Source organism: Anser anser (assembly GCF_964211835.1).
Source record: "Anser anser genome assembly, chromosome: 7".
Taxonomy (NCBI): Eukaryota; Metazoa; Chordata; class Aves; order Anseriformes; family Anatidae; genus Anser; species Anser anser.
This window is the reverse complement of record NC_139727.1, coordinates 28,539,342-28,561,659: the sequence shown is the minus strand read 5'-3', so window position 1 is coordinate 28,561,659 and position 22,318 is coordinate 28,539,342. Positions and strand designations below refer to the sequence as shown.

Genomic DNA, 22,318 nt, shown 5'->3' with positions numbered 1-22,318 from the left:
ATACAGCTGAAACTCAGGACAACTACATCCTATGGGAAGGAAAGAAACCACCCAGGGAAGAGCTTCCTCAGGTGGAAAATGTGAATGGGGAGGAGACCCTTTCCTGCTCCCACATGCTCTCACTCAGGAATGACTCCCACTTAAGGAACACAGTTGGATAAGGACAGGAAAATATCTTAATTAAAAAAAAAAAAAAAAGAATATTAATTTTAAACCAAAAATATTTGGGTTTTACTTTCACCTTACAAATGCATGGAGAAGTTACAAAGCAATGGGCCAAATATGATAGATGCCTTTGCTCAGTTCTTCAGGACAGTATGCCCACTCCAAAAGGAGGATACACCATGCAAGTTCAGATGGATGGTAACACAAGCACTGGACTGGACTTAGGAAAGGGACACTTCTGAAACACAGTATGGTGATATATCACTGTCCTTGCTTGGCCAGCTAAAAATAAATCATCTGCTTAAAGTTTTTGTTCAAACTGAGCTTGATGTGGACTCCAGTCTTCTCCCATTCACTTATTTAAATTACTACACATTTCAACATCCTTAGTTTTTGCTGCTAGCAATATTGGTACAACACATCTGAGTTGGTTTCAACTTATTTTCTTCATCTTCATAGAAAAGAATTGAGTGAAGCTCACAAATCTGGAGTCTCAGCTGCCAAAACAGGCAAAAGTCCTTCTGGCATCAGAGAAATCATGTGAGGTTCCGTTAACCAGAAGTCTGTCCCTAATCCTCCTCCTCCACAGCTTATCAGTCACTTACAAAGGAGAGCTGAAGTAATGGCTTCTAAGAAAGTTTGCAAACAAACAAGAAGGCTCGAATCCAAAAGCGTGTTCAAGGGCACCACAGGTTTCCCATTTCACAACACAGCTGTAAAATAGCCAGGCAAAAAAACTTCCTCCTGACAAGTGGGAGTTGTAACAACGTGCCATGATCATGCAAACAACTGGCATCGTGTGACAACAGTCACGAGAGCCAAGTCATGTCCGAAAACAGCCCCGGCGTCAAACTGCTGTAAATCAAGAGAAGTTCCATGGGTCCCCCCCATATAGGTTTCCAGGTTTCATGCTGCAGGTCACAGAGATCAGCATTTTCTCACTCTCATGGTTTTAAAGATCAGATAGGCTTTAATTTTCAATTCATGCTCAACAACAGATGCTGGTTGTACCATTTCTTTTGGTACTGGAAACCACGTGAAGCACTCCAAACTGTTTTGACTTCAGAGGCCTAAGTGTATCCTTTCTGGAGCCCAGGCTGTTTGAGAAAGCAGAATATTGCCCCACAGGTGGCACGCTTCTCCCTTCATGTGTGCTAGCTGTCCCTGGGCTTCGGGATCTCAAGGTCTGAGCAAAATCTGCAAGCCCTATAAAAGGCAGCACTGGATGTTCTCAGATTAGAAAATGCATCCCAAAGCCTGTTAGGGGTTTTCACCAGAAGCATTCATGCTCTGCAAAAATGAGACAATCTTAAAGGCTTGGATTTCTTAAATGCTGCAAAAAAATGACTGGAGTTCATTTTTAACAAATACATCTTTTCCAGTTGAAAAAAAATCTTGACAGGCACATATCAGAATATTGTCAAAACTCATTTCAGACTGAAAACTAACTTCAAGGTGTTTAAGATCAACTTCTTTAAGCATGTAATATGATTGGCATTCAGAGCTGAGTAAAAGAGAAAAGACAACTTGAAACCAGAGCCCTGGGACTGACATGCAATACAAGTGGGAATGACAAATCCCTATGTACCTGGGGAAGAGGAAAAGAGAAGCATGGGGTCGGCGACAGAGGCATGCCTGTCTTGCAGGCCAGTGACATTGAAAAGAGTGGACAGGACAAAACACCACGTCATGAATCATAGACTCCTTTAGGTTGGAAAAGACCTAAAGATCCTGAAGTCCAACCGTAAACCTGACCTACCAAGTCCCATCACTAAATCATGCCCATTAGGGCCACATCCACATCTCTTAAACACCTGCAGGAATGGGGACACCCCCACTTCCCTGGACAGCCCCCTCCAAAGCTTGACCACCCCCTCCATGAAGAAATTCTTAAAGAGAGAAAAGTGTTTCAATACTGTGACTTTATCAAAGGAAGGTGACAATGTTAGTTTTATTGCCAGGTGGCTGTACCATATATGTATTTTAAAGAATGGATTTTGAGAAGGAAGAAAAGGAACCACTGTGAGGAATGCGAGGGACGCAATTCCCTGGGGACACGAGCAAGGTGCAGCAGGAAAGCCCTAGCCCTGAAAGTATCTGCACAGTCTCTCCAAAGGCATATTAATAAAGTTCAAAAGGAGAAAAACCACAATGAACTCCTTGTGCTAGGCTTTGCAAATGTATTCTTAAAAGCACTCTTCAAGATACGGTTTACTAAAAATAAACATTAGCTCAACACCATGGGAAACTGAAAGGGGTTGCAAGCCCTGTTTTCCTCGTGTGCAGCCTGACCCTGTGCATGTGCACAGGAGAGAAGGAACTGTAAATAAGTGCAAATGAAAACAGCTTTTTTTTTTTTCATTACATTTTCTTGAAGGAATAAGTAATAACGCATCTCCAGGCTATAACCAACTCTCCCTATGCCTGTTTTTGATGATAATGGCCCTATTAGATTACTGTCACCAGGTCAGCTACTGATCTTGGCATTACAAAATGACCAAGATAAACAACTTTGCTCTTCCACAAAGACAGACCACAGCTTTGCAGGAGTTGAGGCATGCAATGATAAAAATGCAAAGGGTTAATTCTTTAAGAGGAGTATTAAAATGCTTAAAAGGGGAGCATTAAAGCCAGACAAACTGAAATTATACAGCATCTTCGGTTAAACTTTAGTGAATTAGGGACTTATCTACAAGGTGGATTTGAGCCAGCAGGTCAGATCTAGCACTCCCATCCAAGACTACAAAACTAGTCAAAGCCAAAACATAACTTATTTTCATCTGTGCTATTTTAGCAGTGATGAGATGCATCAAGAGAGTAGGTCCGCACATAGTGTAAGATTTTCCACTTAAACTGCAAACTGTGAGACAAGAGACAGGTGCGGACAGACATGTACATGAAAGGAAATAATACCAGCCAGGGTGGGGCTTGGAGATGTACTATTTTTTAATTATTTTTTCTTTTAAGCAACCTCAGTGGAACCCGTTGAACAACAAGTCCATGGCTACAACCTGAATCCTGGATGCAAGACTTTATGAGGGCTTGCTTCAAGGTTATAAGCTTTAGCAAGAGTCAGGAGAGTGGCAATTTTTATGGAGATTGAAAAAGAAGGTCTAAGGGCCTAGGAGAGATAAAAGAGCTCTGTTTCAGTTCTATTAAGCCCATATTGTTTTTAATATTTTATTTAAAAAGCAAAAATAAAAATTAAAAAAAAATCCTAGGGCAAAAATTTAGGTTGGCGAAAGGAGACTTAAGTACTACAGAGGAGCAGTAAATCTGTTATTTTTCTGTAGGAAAGTTACATCCGAACTAATGTTTGTGGTTGAAATTACCCAGAGAAAGATAAAGAAGATGCTCCTGGGCAGAGCCTAGTGGAACCTCTCCTGGATGTGCAAAGAAAGGTGAGGAAGACTCTCAAAATGCAGGAGAGGCAGGAAGAGAGGAGGCAGGACAGAGCTGGGGAGCGATCCCAGAAGGAACAACCCAGTTGACAGCACGACGAATGCTTAGCAATGCCAAGTACCATGAGGATGGCTCATTATACTCTTTTTTTTTGTGTGTGTGTGAAGAAAATATGATATCAGAAGAGAGCTGTGAGAATACAGAAGTATTTCTATATGCATATAAGGCTGCTTAGAAGAAAACCCTTACCAGGAGAATTAATTTTTAAACTTGCCACCTTCAGTAATGGTACCGTGTAATCATTAACAATTTCTTGGCACCTAAAAAGGCACTCTTTACTTAACATCTCCCACAGTCACTTGGAGCAATTCAGCCACCCCCGTCACCGAGAGCTCCAGCTCCATGCTTCTTTCTGTGGGCACAGCTGCCTTTGCAGGCCCCCTTCTTGCCCTCTCCCCATGCAACCCCCAAGCCCCCGCAGAGCAGAAGTGTGCTGAGCACATAAGACCAGCAGGCGCTAAGTCAGCAGCATGTGCTCCTGTTGGCTGTGTGAGGAAAGAGAAGGGCTGAGCAGCCCCCTGGAAAGAAGGTGGGAAAGGAGACGGAAAGGAGCCAGCGAGTGCGACGGTGCAAGTCCCTTCGTCAGCAGCAACCACGCTATTTCCCAGAAGCTCCTCTGATTCTCGCAGGCAGGAGCAACTTGGGTGTGTTACCTGATTATTTATTCTGGGGAGGAACTATGGACTTCTGACTTCATCCTCCTTGTCCCAAAGATAAGTACATTGTTGGCCATAAGATTATAAGATTACATATACTTTATGAAATAATCTCAGTTACCTTTGCTCTGCTGTTCCAATGTATTAATGAAGTAACTACCTGTCAAAGCTCCTTTTCCAGGAAATGTTAACGCATCATGGTCCACCTAGGACAATCCTGTGTAATTTCCCATCTAACATAATTCCATTTACTCATTTTCTTAGTATAGAGCAGAGCTATGCATAGAGCACTTTACACCTGTATTAACATCGGAGATCCTCCTAATTTATAATAATATAAACTAAGCCTAAGTAGATATTATAAACATTTAACTAAGAGTGATGCTGCAAGATTAGGGCCACCAGCATCTCTGCCCATCTCTCTAACCTCACAGGAGTGCACATCCTCTGATGGCAAAGACAAGTTCAGCTTCTACTTTCATCCATGCCCTCCCATTGGACTGCCAGGAAGCAATACAGTGGCTCCTTACGTGCTGTCCCCAGGCAGTAGGTCTGCTCACCCCTGGGCTAGAGGCTCCAGAGATGGTTTCCCTGTTGTTCTGGTTGAGAAAACAGCATTTTGCCCTGCTGGCAGCAGCGGTGCCAGCTCCTCGGGGAGCACCTGGGCAGCTAGTTGCTCAGCTTTTCCCCCAGAAAAGTTGTGGGGTCAGAAGACTTTTTGTGTCCCACATGGAGGTGGCCAGCATGCTGCTGCCCAGGAAACTGCCGAATGCAGTCTGCTGCAATAACAAATTTCAGCCAAGGTTCTAACCCACTCACTGTTTATCTCAGATGTAGCTTCTAAGGGTCCCAGACACACATCTGACCATCGCTGATATCCTGGCAGCCCCCGAGATACTGTGCAAATTCCCTGGAGTCACGTTACACTGCAGGCATAGCCAGAAGACACTCATCCCAACAAAAAACATTGCATCGGTTTTGAACAAAAGCATCTTTCCCGGTCTAGTATTTCCACCGTAGCATAAGGTGCTTTTTCCCTTTCCCTCCTGCAGTGCCGGGCACAGCTGCGATGAACAGCGAAGCTGCTGCCCAGAGGTAGCTGTGCTTCACTGTACAGCCCACAGCACGGCCATGCCTGGAGGGTTAATGACAGTTCACGCTGGAAAGAAGTAGCTGCATAAAAGCAGAGCCCAACTGCAAATATTTTATGGCCATGTAGTATTTCCACGGACTACAAATCAATGTAAAAGATGTTTTCTTCAAGGGGCCTCGTATAGACTGTGTTTTTAAAATGCATTCCCTCTGCTAAATATAAATCAGTAAGAGTTTTTGTTCTTCCAAAAGATTAACTAGCCTCAGTATTTTGGGATCTAATTCTGGAATACTTGTAGATGTGCCAGCATTCTCTTCCAATTTAAATACTTTAATGGAAAGTCTATCCTGGGCACACTTTCCATGTACGGTGTAACAGCTTGGAAATCTGAATATTGAGAGTTCACCACAAAATGAAGTGACCTGTCAAGGTTAAACTTAGATATATCTCAGGACAAAAAAGAAGGTGAGGATAACAGAGACCAAGGGAAAAAAAGCAAACCTAAAAGTATTAGAGACAAGATAATGGGTATGCAAAACCAAAATCCAAAAGAAAGTAGAAAGTGGTGTAACCTCCCAAACAGTGCAAAGAAAATGCAAATTGGAGAAGCTGTTGTTCTAAACTCAGCTCCTTGAATTAGCTTTGAATCATACCTGTATAAAATCAAGAATGTTCCTCTAGACTAAAGATGCTGAATTAGGCCCACAGAAGTCCACTCACACCCCATATTTACAATATAATGAGCTGTATTAGGTTGCTTTTCTTTATACACTCCCTCTGTCACCAGTAAAAAGAGATAGGGTCTCAAGTTGGTAATGAAGAGCATCTCTGAATTATCTTCTTGTCTGGATCATCAGCTGGAGGATTCTCTCCCACTGCTCTACCTCATCCCAGCATATAAGACTATACATTAAGGATGCACAAGGCGCTGGCCAAAAACCTCCTGCTGTTTCTGACCTCTCATGTCTTAAGTGTTCTCTTTAGCAAAGCTCCCTAATCACAGACCACTTTGCACTAAGACAAAAATCACAGACACCCTCCTACCTTGCTCTCTACAAAAACTGTGGCTCTGCCGTGTGTCTCTGGAATAAAGCAAGTGAAAAATAAGACACTGGAATATCACAGGCTCCCCAAAATAGGACAAAAGTACAAGAATATTTCTGCAGACACAGCATTTGCAGGATGGTGGTATGGGTGCTGGGCATTTAAAGCTTGTATTCATAGCTGCAGGGCAGAGAACAAAGGCTTCTGGAGGGATGGATGCCTCTAGAAAGAGCCTGGATAACACTCCAAGACGTGGGTAGCACCATTCACCTCAGAGCAAACTCTACACTTGCACTAATTGAAATATTCCCAAGGTTATAGTGATTTAAGCCTCAAACACCATCAGCTCCTTAAAGCCACAAAATGTGCAGGCACCAATGTGCTAGATGAGCTTAGATCAGTGATCAGCAAAGAGCTCTTCCTCAAGAGCTCACAGGCTCAACCACATTGGGGATTCAGAATCTTAACATACTTTGTGCCAACCCAAATACCCATCTCTGGGCACAGCAAGGGTATGCCCAGCACCAGCCTGATATGCTCCTACCTTACAGCAGCATATGTGAGTAAGGCATAGCATTTCTTTCAATCTAGAAACGTTGATGACAACTTTGGACTGAAGTTGTGAGATCTCCAGTGGCTTTGTTGCCTCTTATGTATTTTGCTGCTTGAATTTATTGCAAATGTCACGTGTGAATGCCCTCACTTTAATTTAGTATCTGGTTGGTCAGGATATATAATCCAGAGACTGTTTTTTACTTCTCTTCTTACCCAGCTGGACAGCATAGATTATGTTTATCATTCAGTACCACATACCATGAAGCTTTAAGCCATAATGCCATTTCTAAAGAATCTCAGGAAGCAGTTTTTCTTCTCTCATACATGACATTTACATTTGGAGTGTCCCTTCTTTTCCAGCATAAACCATCAATTTAGATCCACTTTGAGGTACTGTAAAGTTGGGTCATTTTGTGTTAGTCTTCTTTAAAAATGCAGCGCGCTCGGGTCATGCTTATTTCACATTCTTCCTCCTAAAGTTCACTGCCGTAATTTGCAAGGTCTCTTGAGAGCATGCCTGCTGGAAGCAGCTCCTTATGCCCTCCGTATTTAAAACTTTACAAGCACTTTTAAAATGCTGTGATTATTTTTCCAAGCCCAAGCAGTACTTCACACAAAATACTTCCCTTCTGCTGCTTTCAGAGCACATCTCCTTTGCTGGTGGCTGTCAACAAGCATGTGTGAAACAGCTCAGGTCCAAACCCAAGAGCCAGTGCTCCCCTTCCCGTGGAGGGGACACCGCGAGGTGATGGCACAGCCAAAGGACAGTGCCCAGCTCCATGATGGAGATCTTCCACCCCTCAATGGAAACACCAGGAATTTTCTAACTACCATCACGTCTGTCCGAGGACAACGATGACTTGCTGTGTGACACAGAGCATTTGAATCTTTTGCAAAACCCTGCTGGTGGTGATGTTGTAATACTCAAACCATTGCTTTTTCCTTCCTGCAGCTTGGTACTGGTAGATGTGCTGTCACCCAGTACATCTTCTGTCTTTTTTGGTATGTTTTCGTTCCTCTCTGATCAACTGAAAATTCACTTTTTCAGTGCAAGAAGATTGCACTGCTTACTTTGCCATCTGTTGCTACAGTCTTAAAACTATTTACATCTACACCAGCTAACCAAATATCAAAGATTTTCATTCAATATAAAGCGCAAAAACAATCCTACAGGGAAACCCTTTAAGTATGTAATTATCGAGGATCTTCTGGTTTCTTCATTCACAAAGAAAAATTGCACTTGATTTTTTGTTTTTGACTTGCTGTCTGGCTAATCCCAGAAGATATTGATCCCAATGGCTTTATTCCTGATTACATTTGGCAGTACGTAAACCCTTAAAGTGTAGAGTTATTAAGAGCTAACGACTTAGCAGGTACATGAAAATGTGACTTTACTATTTGGCCATGTTTAACAACCTCATAAATGTTTCAGGATTACAGGAACAACGTACTTCCTTGAATTCCTCCTCCACCATTTCTGTATTGAAATCCTCCTGCCTTCTCCTTCCCACCTCTCCCTCTCCCATTCCTCTGCAAGAACTCACAGACCAGATGACCTTCACCTCTGCTTTGCCATCCCTTCTTCTCCAAAAGATCTTCCTCCTCCTCCTTTCTCATAAGTACTCAGCCACTTCCATTACTGACCTCACCTTACCCAGCACATTTCTCTCACGCTTTTACTCTTTTTCACCTCTTATTCTCTCCTGTCTTGTTCTCCTCTAAATAGAAATGCTTCATTTCTTCTCATTTTAAAAACAAAATGAAAACAAACAAAAAAACACAATTGCCCCTCTCCTAAAACAAAACAGATCCTAGTGAATAGCCTAGGCTCCTCAACCTCACAAAGTTGGAACCCAATGGTCTTCTTTCGATGGCACCCACTATTTATCCCACAAGGTATTCATGCAAAATAACTTGCAGTGGGCAGTAAGTGAGGTTATGAAGTTTGTCATCAGCAGGGGACTTTTGACACAATTCACTTCAAGTGCATTGCTGGGATTAAAACACAGGAGCTCCACGCTTGACTTCCACAGTCAAGCTAAAAAATTTGCAGCCCACCCAGCAGAGCTGGAAGGAGAGCACAGAAACAAAGGTGCCAGCCCAAGGCAGGACGCCGGCAACCTCCTGCCTCATAAATAGATATTATTACCGAGAACACTTGCCCAGACCAGAAAGGTCTCCAGTAGCACTAGAAGTGCTAGCCCCCACACACAATTAAAATATTATTTTTCCAGGCAAGCAGTTTAAGTACTGCTGCAGCAAAAACAGAAGAAAGGACAACATTTCTCCCTTTACGCAAGAATTTGGCCATCCACTGGTGCATTCCTTCATTAATCTGCACTTTCTGTGCAGAATTATTGACTTTCCCACTCTCATCTGGCTCTGCAGCACATCGCTTGCACCAGTTTAAACACCCTCTACCAGTAATTAACCCTGGTTTTTTTATTATTATTACTTTGTTTGTTTTGTTTTTTTTTCAAATCAGCATCTGAATCCAATCCTTTGAATTCAAACATGAAACTTCAACGGCCAGCCCAGGAATAAAGTTACCGTTTATTTTAACAAAGACAAACAGCATCCCTGGCGCTGATTCCAAGCAAAAAGCATGAACACTATTCCATCATCCTTCCTACCAATTCCCATGCCAGACCCATGAAGTTATTACTTAACGCTTTGCTATAAATAACTGCTGGAGTAGTCCATACAGGAACTTGGTTTCCTTAGTGTCTGCTGCAACAGGTCACCCAGTAAATGACCAAGGGTCTTGCATCCATATCGCCTGAGGAAGAGCATGCAGAGATTCTTTATGCCTTTCAAAGTGATCCTACCTGCTATCCAACCCTTCTTGTTGAATATCACAAACTGAAAGAAGAGGTGGGTCTTGCCACACACTGTTTACAGTCTGGCGTATGAAAAGAAACCAGTACATTGGAGTAAAATAGCACAGAGAGTGTACTTTGGGGAAAAAGGAAGACAACTTTGTAATCTATCAGGACAAGTTCTGTTCGATACCCATGGCCAATGTGATTCCTCACACCAGAAGACAGCAGGGAGGTAATTCCACCCCTCTTCTGTCACCCTAACAGCACAAGAAAGAGCTCCAGTTCTCTCTGATTTGTACAGGTAAAAATGTACTTCAGACTAGAAACTCAACGCCTGCATATTAAAAACCCTCACAGAGCTCCCATAAACATTAATGACTACTTTCTTATGACTTGTGTAGCAGAGTCAATTTCTCAAGTTTTTTTGTAGAGAAGGTTACCCCAAAATATCTTGTGAGAGGGTGCCAAGGAAGTTCTACCACCTCTAGCTTGAAATTGTGTTAACATCAATGCGTGCAAGCTATGCAAAAGAAAACCTTTCAACAATGCAATCTTCAGCAATTTCATACTGCTGCAAACTTGCTCACATGGCCATGTCTTATTCAGATGACCAGTTATCATTTACCAAAGTTGGGTACCTTACAGTAGGAGACTTGGGAGGAACACCATGAAGATGACTGCATTTCTAAATAGCTGAAGGAAGAGAAAAGTGAGAGCGTTGAAAAGGCAAGCCAGCTTGGTAAAAAGGAAGGTGTTTTTTTTTTAAATTTGTGCAAAAGGGCATTTTTGCATACTGGGATACGGGTAAGAATGGAAGGAGGAAGAAATGCAATGTCATGCGATTCGGTGCATTGTTCCTGATGTAGCCACATTTGTGGCGTGACTGCCTTGAAGGTCTGCATGAACAAGAAACAAGCCTAGAGGACTCAAGGGGCTGTATTCTCTTGGTGGAAAGACACCTACACTATTTCAGAAGAGCAAGGAGCAATTAAGTGCAGAGGCAAATTCATTCATCCATTTTCTTTGCTCTTTGTAGCTTGAAAATTTGTGGAAAATCCTTTAAGTCCTTGTCCTGCTAAGGGGCATTTTTTCTGACAACAATTTTTTTTCTAGTATATAATTGCACCTGATTTTGTAAGCCACAGCCTTAAATTCTGATTTAATAAGGAGCATGCTGCACCCCTGACGGATATTCCTTCCTGCTAGCATGCAGAGCTGTTGAACTGGAGTCTACAAATCTGGACCCCTGGGCCATTTTTCTGCACCCAAAAGTACATCTCAACGCATGCTGTAAATACTGTATATAGAGTAAAACCACAATATTTGTCATCAAAATGAAGTTGCACAAATCTAAAACTGCTACCAATCTCTATTTTTTCCCCAGATTGTGCACTTCAAAAGTGCTTCTCTGGAGTGCTGAAGCTATTCAAGGTAACTTGCCTGTATTTACACTTTATTACAGCTTCCCACACGATACTATACACCTCCCCCTGCAACAACTGAGCAGCAGAACCAGGCATGCATGTGTCACAGAAGTACTGTTTCTGGCACGCACAAAGGACCTAATGGATGACTTGTCCAAGCACAGATTTCCCAAAGTACAGGATTGGAAGAAGATGGACGTATAGCCAATGAAACGCAAAAGATACCAGTTATCATATACTAACTTCTCAAACTACTACAAGAAATTACCTGTACACTGCGTGCTGAGCACAGCTTCAGACTTGGGGATGAGGCACGACCTTTGGAGTCCCCAAAGAGCAGCTTTGCTGTATGAGGGTTCAGAGAGGGAAGGTCTCTGAAACTGTGGGATAACTGATAAATGGGTAAAGAGAGCTCAGATAGTCACTTTAAAGATAAAGGGATAGAAACATCTTCCAGGAAATGGCTGGGGTTACCTGACCTTTGGCGAAGAGCCTTTTAAAAACTGCAGTCATCTCTTGCAGACATACTGAATGGTTTTCGCACCCTTTCAAATCCATTTGGAGAACATTCAGACGATATTCCTCTGCATTTTATCCTTTTTACCATGGGAACAGATAGCCTGAAAGCTTTATCCTTTGCATCATAAATGCCAATGCACATCTGCCTAGGAAAGATACAGGAAGCTGGGATCAATGCATCTCCATACCCTCTTTCAGCAGAGACTTGGAATTGTCCTTAACATCAGTTTGTATAAGTATAAATCCACCTGAAGTAGGGCCATGGGGATCTGCAATTACAGCTTGCAGATCTTTGTGTTCACCATCTTAATTACTAAATTTAGCAGGAATTTCACCTTTTTCTGTGTCAAGCGGGAAACTCATGAGAGCCTCTAAGCCCAGTCTCACAGCAGGATCAGATCTTTTGCAAGCAGCAACACCCCAGGTGTAAGATATAGTAGTGGGGAATAAAAATGTCTGACCTCTGCTGCTCCAGCAGGTGGACCTGACAAACTAAGAGGTCGTCTTTCTGTCTTCTTTCCCCAAAACAGAAGATTTCAGGAATTAATTTCTAAAATAGGACAAGATTTTCTACTGCATCCCAAAGACAGTCTTACTTTCCCACCTAAGCCTGACTGCTATAAGCCATGGTCAAAGTAGCAGAGGTCAAGGAGAATTAGGTCATTTTCTAATCAATAACCATGCAAATTACAAGCCATAAAATACTGAGACATGATATCTAGATACTGAATCAACTACCCTTGCTCAAGCACTGGACAGGAAGGAGCCAGGTTGTCCAGAAATCTCATCACAGTCATGCCACTTGATCAAGGTCTCTTCAGGCAATTTTGCAAAGCCTCTGAGGGACAGAGGGATTGAAAGTTGGACAGCAACTCTTACCATGTTGCAGCTCTTACAATGTGAGATGGACCAGCACCCATCAGGGCTCCTGAACGTGCATTTCCTCTAAATACTTAGCTTTACTCAGAACTGGAGTACAAAATGACAGCCCAAGTGATGGTCTCTTTCCCTTTGGAGATTTAAAAAAAAAATAAAAATCAGAGGGCAGCATTGAAGTAATTTGCGATAAGCAGAAAATAAATTAAGCAATTTTCGTTCCTTTTCCACGTTATATGAAATTTACAACATCAGTAATGCCTTTGTAAAAGTAATTAGATACTTAAGACTCTCTTTTATATTTGATAATCTGATTCTCTGATTCTGTTTGGTGTGCAAAGACAGAAGTCATTTTGATCCCAGATGTTTCAGCACAGTATGGGCGCCCCTAAATTTCCATCTTCCAGGGAGATTATTTTTTTTTAATCTCAGTCTCTTTGTAAGATGCTATTTTTAACCTTTGAAAATAGCAGTTCTTAACAATCTTTATGTCTCCAGTCCTTCACCCAACAGGCCTAGAGAAAAGTAAGGTTTTATTTAAAGTACTTTTAGTTGAGTCAGTGAATATTAGATATAGACAGATCAAAGCTGAAGTTGTAGCTTACAAAAATCTCCCACCAAAAGCCTTTTCCCTTCTGTCTCTTACTCCACAAAAGCCAAAGCCAAAAACATTTGTCTGCCTGTCTTCTGACCAAAAACATGATCTGTGCAGCAGAAACTGAAGTCCAGAATTTATTTCATTCCAAAACCGCATCTCCAATGCCCTTGCCTCCAAGGTGCCATTTGAATGGTTCTCTAACATTTGGCTTTTCCAAATAAGAAAAAGTAAAATTATGAAGACATTCTCCTCAAGCAAAAGATGTTTACCAGAAGAAATCTTCTTTACTTTAAAGCAGCAACCAACCCACAGTGTGTACCACGTTTACACCAGAGCTGTGACGAATGCCTGTTGAGCTGCAGCACTTAAACCACTTGCATTTTAAACAGCAGTTTGTCAAGTGATGTTAATTATTTGGGAGGTCTATGCTCCTAGAAACATAAACATTTCTTTTTATACCGATCACATTTTTTTTTTCCATGAGGTGCTTCCAGCAGAGACTGAAATTAAAATGGCTTCTTTGTGAGCCACGGTGTGGTTTATGGCTCAATTCTACCTCTGTGCTTGCAAGCAAAGGGTAGCATCACACTGGGGCTCTGCACAGTCCCTTCCTCATCCTTGCTTTGGTGTTGGAAACCTCCCAGCAGGTGGGAGAGTTCTTCCAACCCCACCCATTCTCCTTGAGGCTATGCAGTTTCCTCCTGGCTGATAACACAGGCCTGGGACTTGCAATAGCCTGAGGATCACTTGAACTTCGCAAAGCAGGCCAAGGGCTCAGTTGCTAGGAAGCACCGCAGAGAACAGAAGAGGAATAGGCTCTTGCAAGAGCCTGAGTCAAAGCAAACCTCCAGTCCTGGCAAGGTGTAGCTCAAACACGGGCACCTGCTGCTCCCAAACCACCCGCTGGTTCAACCAGCGCCCCTTTTGAGGTTTCAGCCGCAGTCTCTTAGCTCTGCTTAAGCCAAGCTCCAAGCCTCTCAGTTTCTTGAAAACCAAATTTTTAGTCCTGCCCTGGTATCTCACAGCAGGTCCTGCTTTCGCCGACAAGCCTACCAGACAAAATGTTCCAATGCTGTACCCACACGGTGCCACTTGGCTGCACAGTCAAGGTGAATCACCAAGAAGATATGCAGCTGCTGTCCCTGCTTCTCAGATGGAAACCCCTTGGCTGAGAAGGGAGTTTGTTTGCTGAAGATGGCCCAGTGAAGCTCAGCCAAGCAGCCTGACTCCAAGGGCCAGGCCGGCCCATAGACCACGTTGCCTACGGCTCATTCCCGAGACCAGCAGAGAAAAGGGAGCAGCAGCATCCTCTTTGGTTGCACAGAAACTGCTGCCTGCCAGCTAAAGTCAAAGTTGAACTCTGCTTCCCCAAACCCACACCAAGACTGACCTGCTTTGAGTGGTACCCACTGGCTATGTCAGCCAGAGAAGACTTCATGCAATCGCAAGCAGCACACCAGAGCAAAACCTGCAGTGAGACTAGAAGTGGTGTTTTCAGAAGCCACACTGAGCAATCTGCATGTTGGCTCTGGGTACTTTCTCTCTCGGGCCCCGTGTGCTTTGATCCAGAAAAGTTTCTCTTCAAAGGTAGTCAAAGATGGGAACAGCTTCTGCTACCTAGGCAAATTTTATGGAGACGCCACCGAACATCTTTCCTGTTTGGTCAACTGTTGGGTCCTTCTCTCGTCTCCAGACTTCATCAACAAAGTCTGCTGTGAGCAACGTTAGTTCCCCAGGGGCTAAAGCAGCGTGCCCATGTGGGTCCCCGTGCTTAGACCAGCCTCTGGGCAGGACTGCTGTGCTAGGTACACCATGATCCGTAAGGTGGGACAGCTCAGACCCGAGGGACTCCGCAGTACTTGACCCCTGATGTGTCCCCTCTATATTAGCATTCATTTACTATACTAGTGTAGGCAGAAAAGGATGTAAACCAAACCATGAAAGAGGAGCTGATTTTTATAGCAAGGGGCTTTGGTTTATCTCTAAGGCTTCTATTAATAGAGATTTTATCTTGAGGAAAAGGGCAAGAACTCCAGATTTCTGCCAACATGGGCTGTTGCAGGGGAGGCAAGCAGGAGCACACCATTTATGTTCTACATTACGTTCATTAATGTATATAGCTTTTATTATGTCCCCTTTTTACTACTATCCCTTTTTCTTTACAATAAAATTGCTATCAGCCTTTACAAGGGGAAAATATATTCATGCATCTGGTCAGTTATTGTGGCTCTCTCTGAGCCCCCCACTTTTGCTGTGCTGTCAGACCCACCATAAATCTCAGATAAACCAAAGGACTCATCTCCCCAGCCCCATCAACTGCAGTCATCTTGAATGTTATTTTTAATGCCAATGAAGTACAGCATCCCTTCAAGAGAAAATCAAGGACAGAGTCAAGGAACAGAAATACCACTGAGACCAACTTGACAAGAGCTACAGAGTAGAAGACTCTGACTCATCTCAGACCAGCTTCACTCAGATAAATATGTCTTCAAAGCAAAATGATGTGATTTAGAGGGGGGATAGATGGGAAAGAAAAAAAAAAACAGACAGCAACACTAATAGGGATCTGCCCTACAGCAAGATACCGTCATACAGAGGGCTGCAGCATATGCTCTGATCACGGGCACATGGACCGCAGGGCTTGCAGCTGGCAGGCATGCTCCTCGTTTAGCCTCTGGGAGACAAGATCTCTCCTGACCTCCACCTCCACTCCCTGCTGTGCCTTCAGTAATCCCTGCTGATTCTCTAGGGCAATCCATCAGGATCAATTCTTTGCTTTGCCTTCACTTTTCAAGAAGCTCCCTTTCCTCTATGATTAATCTTTTTTAGACTGACCTCAATTCTATCCTCAGCATGTATGAACATCATTAATGTAAATTTTTTTTAATAAAAAGTAAGCCTATCAATTTTGAGATTATATGGCTAGAGACCACCTCTTCTTAATTCCTTCTTGATATCAGCAATGGTAATTGTATTTGTTTCACAAATTTATTTTATACCATTAACAGTATGAATCTTCTGACACTGGGAGTACTTGTTTTGATTAGGCATGCAGATGATTCCCTGGGACTTGTCAGGGGATCTGACAAACCTTCCTGAAGAGACACCTGCTACCTCTAGATTAATTGAATGATAGCTAAATATATCATCCATAATTCTCAACAAAAGAGGAATTAAGTGAGGAACAAGTGAAAACAGATCAGAGGTAAGAACGGTTCCCTGCAGAGGAGGGAGAGGACCTGTCAAAGAGGAGACAAATAAGACAACCAAACCTGAAAAATAACACAAAAGATGCAGTCCCTAGGTCCTACCACAGTAGAGCATCAAGAGGACATGGAAAAACGAACAGGGAAAATGCCAGGAAAGCAAAGGACAAAATTAGAATGGGGATGCTTTTTGCTCTCACCACTTATACCAAGACCCGTACGGTCAAATACAGCCACAACTAATGAAAAACTCATTTGCCTTTCACAATAAATAGCACAGTTTTGAAGCGTAAGTGTGGTTACCCATAAAATCTCTCTATATGGAGGTACTCCACACTTCATTTTCAAAAGTGTTGTCAGCAGTCAATACTATCAGCCACCTAAGGACGCTCGAAGGTGACCTGCAGGTCAGAGGCACAAACTGAAATAATCTCTGGGAGCCCCACTTTTAGCAAATGCCAGCACTGCTTTGGCACCCTGCCCAGGGTCTTCTGCACCAGTTAATCCAACCCTGAGCAGGATTAACTTCTCATACACACACACATTTGCTTTCAGAGCTATATAGCAATCTTGCTGAAAGCAGGGCGAGTTTAGAAAGAGCCTCTTCTCCTCGGTCCCATTTTGGTTATCAACGAGTGACTGCCTGCAGGTTTTAGGAAATGTTAACCCCCTAGTGAGGGGAACCATTTTTCAATCATTCCCTCACATTTGGGAGCTCGATAAGATGCCCCAAAATCTAGACAGTAAGTTAAAGATAAGAATACAAAGTAACATCAGTATACAAAGAAATCTCACTAAATTGGTGTTTGTCAGGTCTTCATTTTTCACTCCTTTCTTATTTCTTCTGGGACATTTGCAGTTTTAATTAGGTGAAAGCAGCTGGAAATTATTAAACTTGAAGGTGCGTACAATAGTGTGCACCGGGGTACGATTCTGTTTAGCGATATTAACTGCAAGGGTGAAATGTGGTATTGGGAAAGGTTGTTGCAGTATAGGCACTGAACATACAGAGTGGGAAACAAAGCATGGGGCTGGTTCCAGCACTTGCCTATGGATATACCATTCACTACACTACAAGGAATTAAGAGAAAGCTAAAAATAGAGCTCCATTGTGCACAGAAAGAATAAATGAAGTTACACACAGTAGCTATTTTGCATTAGGGAAACAGCCTCCACCCTCTGCCGTTCCCCAAAGCCTTACAGCAGCAGCTCAGCCGTGCTCGCTGGGGCTGGCAGCTTCCAGCAAACCCCAAATATCCCAAACCTCCTGGTGAGGCAAGCGAGCGAGACCCATGGATTGTTCTTCACTGGAACAAAACATGGACGAAGGACAATACCAGTGCTTCACACCTATTTTGCACAGGAATAAATGAACAGCCAGGTGCAGGAAGGACCATGACAAATAAGATCCCAGTGAAATTTCCCAGTGGGAAATGAGTCCAGATAGCTACCCAAATGTCCTTATCACCATGTAGTGCAGATGGAGTGCTGCTACACCACAGCTCCCACTTCCTTCTCCTGCATGAAAAACAGAGCACACAGCTGTGGCTGTATTGCACACTAACTAGCACCTATATACTGAAATGGGTGAGGGCAAAATTTGGCCATGCATAATACTTACACCTGTGTATGCATCAGACGGAGGCACACGAGCCATTTCTTGTATTGTATCCACAAGTTAAAGAGCATCATCCGCTTAAGAAACTTAAAAACTTACCTGTTCAAGCCAAAAATTACATCTGTCAGTCACTGCTCTTTCCCAGGCAAAAAGCTGATGCATTCTCACTAGAGACTTCATTGTAATTATGCTGATGCCGTATAATTACAGTTTGGGAAATGTGACAAGATACTTTTTTTCCCTGCCCCCATGTAAAAATTATTCCACTGTAAAACACTGATGAATGCATGTGACATGTGAGTAATTAAAACAAAAATAAAACAAAGCCCTGCAATGAGGGACTTATTAAGTGACAATGTCTTGTAGGAAGGAAGGTTATTGAGCAAATGTGCATGCATGCACAGACACGCATCCCCTGCACATGAATTAATCCACTGTGTACCCTCTAGCTTGTCAAAAGCCTTCTGAAGGGATGCGTACGTGTTAATCGCTAACCCCTGCACGTATACACACACTGAATTCCTCTCCCAGTACAGTGCAGCAGCTTCCTTGGCTAAAGCACAACTTTTTGTCAGTTTGGTTCTGAGTGAATGAGGGGGAAAAAAACATAAAAAGCTCACAGCATTTTTCTCAGACAAGATCTCCTGGATGTGGCCCCCTAAAATTAAGAACTGGATCTTCAGCAAATAGCATCTCACTCATAAGGAGGAATTAAAAGCTGATGCAGCAGGTAACGGTTGAATCAAACGGATAACAAGAACATACTTATGAGTTATGCATCTATTGGAGATGCTTTATGCATGATTAGTTAGCAAGTACTGTTTAACATAAATATTTAGTTAAGTCTGCCTATGCTGTAGGAACACTATAGCACACAGTCATTCTTGAAGAAACTAGCCTCAGATGAACCACGAGCAATCATATTAACATTTCCTGTTTAAAATATTGCTAAAGTAAACACCACATGTATAGATGTTCTTTTTTACATACCCTGTAAACATCCTGTCCATCAAGACTGCGTTACCACTGAACTTCCTATTTTGACTTTTTGCATGGAGAGCACTGGAAATCCCCCCAGGGACTTCTGCACATGGGGTAGGAAGGGGCAAGAGGAGCAGACACCATCACGGTGCCAGTGAGAACATGGGTACACAGACGGAAATTGCATGAGGATGCTTGAGCAATGCACTTCATTTCATGGAGAAGGAGGAGTGGCAGTTCCCAACACATGTAGCCATGGGATGTCCCCTTTCAAAACAAACGGTGCTGCCTTTCAAGCACGCTGAGGTTGGTTTGTTCACAAGGAAGGGAGTCAGAGGCAGGTTTCTCCTGGGAAAGCAGCTACTGCTGCTCCAGTGCCTCTCGGTTAAAGCTCATTTCCCACCCCAGTCCATTTGGAAACTTCCCTTGGGGTGACTCAGGACCTGTTCAGCACCCACCAACTCTGTTATGGGGACACAGTAGCAGGGCTCTCCTCCGCTCTCAATGTACCCATGGGAGAGCAGCACTTCCACCCAAAGCCCCCTGCACCCAGGCAGAAGGCACCTGCCCACACAAGTGTGCGCGTACCCCCGGGCGGTGGCTCAGGCAGGACCACTCACAAAAGCCCCTCGCAGCAGAGCAAATCCCAGGATATCCAGCATCACCTGCTACTGACCGCACATCCCACAGCTTTTAAACATCACCACCCTGCTTTGGTGTTTTTTTGAGAGGGTGCCACCCTCACGAGCCAATACCTCAATTCACTTTTCCATCTCCACCACAGTCAGGGTGGGCAGCCCCAGGGCAGGCAGGGAGCTGTGCTCCAAGCCCAGGCACGCTGCTCAGGAGCCGGTGGCTGCCCCGCCAGTGGCAGAGCCCCACACAGCTCAGCAACATGGTTTCATCCTGCCCCAGCCAATTTGCAGCCAGGTGGAGTTACTGAGGTGCTTGTGAAAATCCCAGCCCATCCTTCCAACACAGAGAGGTAACTAGAAATACCTGGAAGAGGCAAATTCGGGCTTTACCCATGGTTTCTAAAACCAAGGGATGTTAACCCCCAGGGCTGTCAATACAGCTCTTTTCAGTATCATTACATTCAGTTTCAATTATCTTTCAGAGAAATGGATAAGGTTTTGGTTCTCCTTCCCAGCTATTTTGGGACACATCTGAAATAGAAATATTCAACAGAAAGGAGGAACTGGAGGAACAGTAGCCACAGACAAACCACAAGTCCAGATGCAATCTATTTTCATCAAATGTGCTTTGCTGCGTGACTTTTTATTATTATTTTAAAATATACTACACATCCATTTTTTAAAAGCATCATTGTGCTTAACACCGCAGTGTCTCACCTCTGATTGTAACACAGCCTGTAGCCCCTCTGTGTGGAGAGGAAAATTTGACAGAGTTGATTACCCATGTCTCCTCATCATTTTCCATCTCCCAACAAAATAAAAGAGAACCACACTCATTGGAGTAGCATCGCTGAAAGGCAGAAGTTGCAGGATTAGCGTGCAGTGGGCTGCTGGCTGCAGACAGGAGAAAGCCCCAGCAGGAATACCAGGTCCCTGGCACGCGCAGGAAACACATATAGCTATTATTCTTTCCCAGACGGGTTTTTCATTCTCATTCAAATAATGTTTCAAAGGGGAAAAGGAACCTGTAAAGACAGCCAAAGATGTGCCCTTTTTTGCCTTAAACGTTGACCCAGCAGTACTCTTATTCTGCATGTAATGCTTGTATTGTGACATTACAGGAGAAATAAGAAGGTCAGACTATAGATGAAATTTCAGGACGCGGATAATGAACAAATTAAAATCTCTGTAAGGATGTGCTTGCTAAATACCATTAGGGAAAAGTCATCTACCTCCTAACTACGTCCGTTTGCTCCTTAAACTGCAGAGTTTGGACTTTGTGGAAAATACGACAAAAACTAGGACCGTAACATGAATAGTCACAGCCTCAGCATACACCTCCTGAACCTCTTTTCAAAGAAAGCACATGAGATAGTCCAAGCTTACATGATGCTTTTATCTGTTTCCTATCTGTGTTTACTATAGCAATAAGGAAGTTTGCCTGAAAACGCATCCAAACTTCATGGAACACGCAGCACATCTTTAAGCAGAACATTTCAGCGCGATCGGCACGTTCAACGAGCACAACATTCCCACCACACGCTTAGGGCACGAGATTTGTGCAGACACGGACACAGCTAGCATCGCGCACTGCCTAAAGATCCCAATTTTGCTGCAACATCGGCCTGGGCAGGATACTCGGGTCCTTGCGCAGCCCTCCCACACACCACTCTGCGTTACCCAGCAGACAGCAAGCGGTGCTTGATAACCTCAGCTTAGCCTAAAACCCAGCCAGCTCAGCCCCGCGTCCATCCCAGACCGTACCGGCTTGACACCAGAGAGCGGAAAACCGCTGCTAGGATGCAGCCACGGATGGAGAGGAGAACCGAGGTGACAGCTCCACCAGCCTCCCCGCGCCGCATGCGGCCACCCCACGCCCCCACTCCCCACCCGTGCCGCGACCCCTCGCCCTCCACCCTTGACCCCCACCCGGCCGTTTCGGGCTCCTGTCCCCCCTGCCCCTTACCGTGCAGCGCCCCGCGGGTCACCTGGCCCCCCATATGGCCTCAGGCAGCAGCGGGGCAGGGGCTCATGGCCCCCCCCCCCCCCAAGCTCCGCACCGCCAGCCCCCGGCCCGCCTGGCAGCCGCCTGCCCCTCGCCGCCTGCCTCCACCCGCTGCCGGCCCTAGGAGCCAGGAGCTGTCCTTTTTATTTACATAAGGAGGAGGAGACTTCGCGTCTTCCTGAAATAGCTGCCGACGCTGGGGAGATCGGGTGCGGCCCCCCCACAGCCCACGGCCCCCAGCATCCCCCCCGGGGCTCTCAGCATCCCATGGGGGCTCTCAGCATCCCCCGGCCGGGGGCTCTCAGCATCCCGTGGGGGCTCTCAGCATCCCGTGGGGGCTCTCAGCATCCCCGCCGGGGGGCTCTCAGCATCCCACAGGGGCTCTCAGCACCCCCCCGCCCTGCTCCAGCCCCCTTTTCACCCGGCCGAGGGGGGGGGGAAGAAGGTGCGGGGCCGGCGGCCGCCGCGGTACCCGGCTCCCAGGCAACGCGCAGAACAAAGCCCGAGGCGCTGCCAACTTCGCTCACGACGTTAAGGACTTCATTTAGAAATATCAAACGGCTCCGGCCATTTGAAACTTGCTTTGGTATCCTAGGGCAGAAAGTGGAACGGCAAAAAAAAAAATAAAATCAAAAAAAAATCAAAATAAAAAAAAATAA

At 44.3% G+C, this 22,318-nt stretch overlaps 1 protein-coding gene across 10 annotated transcripts in view; it reads right to left on the bottom strand.

Moving 5' to 3' along the window:
• NEURL1 (neuralized E3 ubiquitin protein ligase 1) overlaps positions 1–22,318 on the bottom strand; it is a 153,871-nt gene that overhangs the window by 67,180 nt on the left and 64,373 nt on the right. The window contains exons 1-2 of one of the 10 annotated variants that reach the window (XM_083845075.1): positions 11,696–14,070; positions 11,490–11,601 (exon numbers count right to left, since the gene is read on the bottom strand). The exons of 8 other annotated variants lie outside the window; for them this stretch is intronic. In XM_083845075.1, the coding sequence (XP_083701201.1) occupies positions 11,490–11,601; positions 11,696–11,779 (196 nt within the window). In that variant the 5' untranslated portion in view covers positions 11,780–14,070. Of the gene's footprint in view, positions 1–11,489; positions 11,602–11,695; positions 14,071–21,620; positions 22,283–22,318 lie in introns of those variants that run through there. One more of the 10 variants, XM_083845078.1, reaches the window with a different exon arrangement.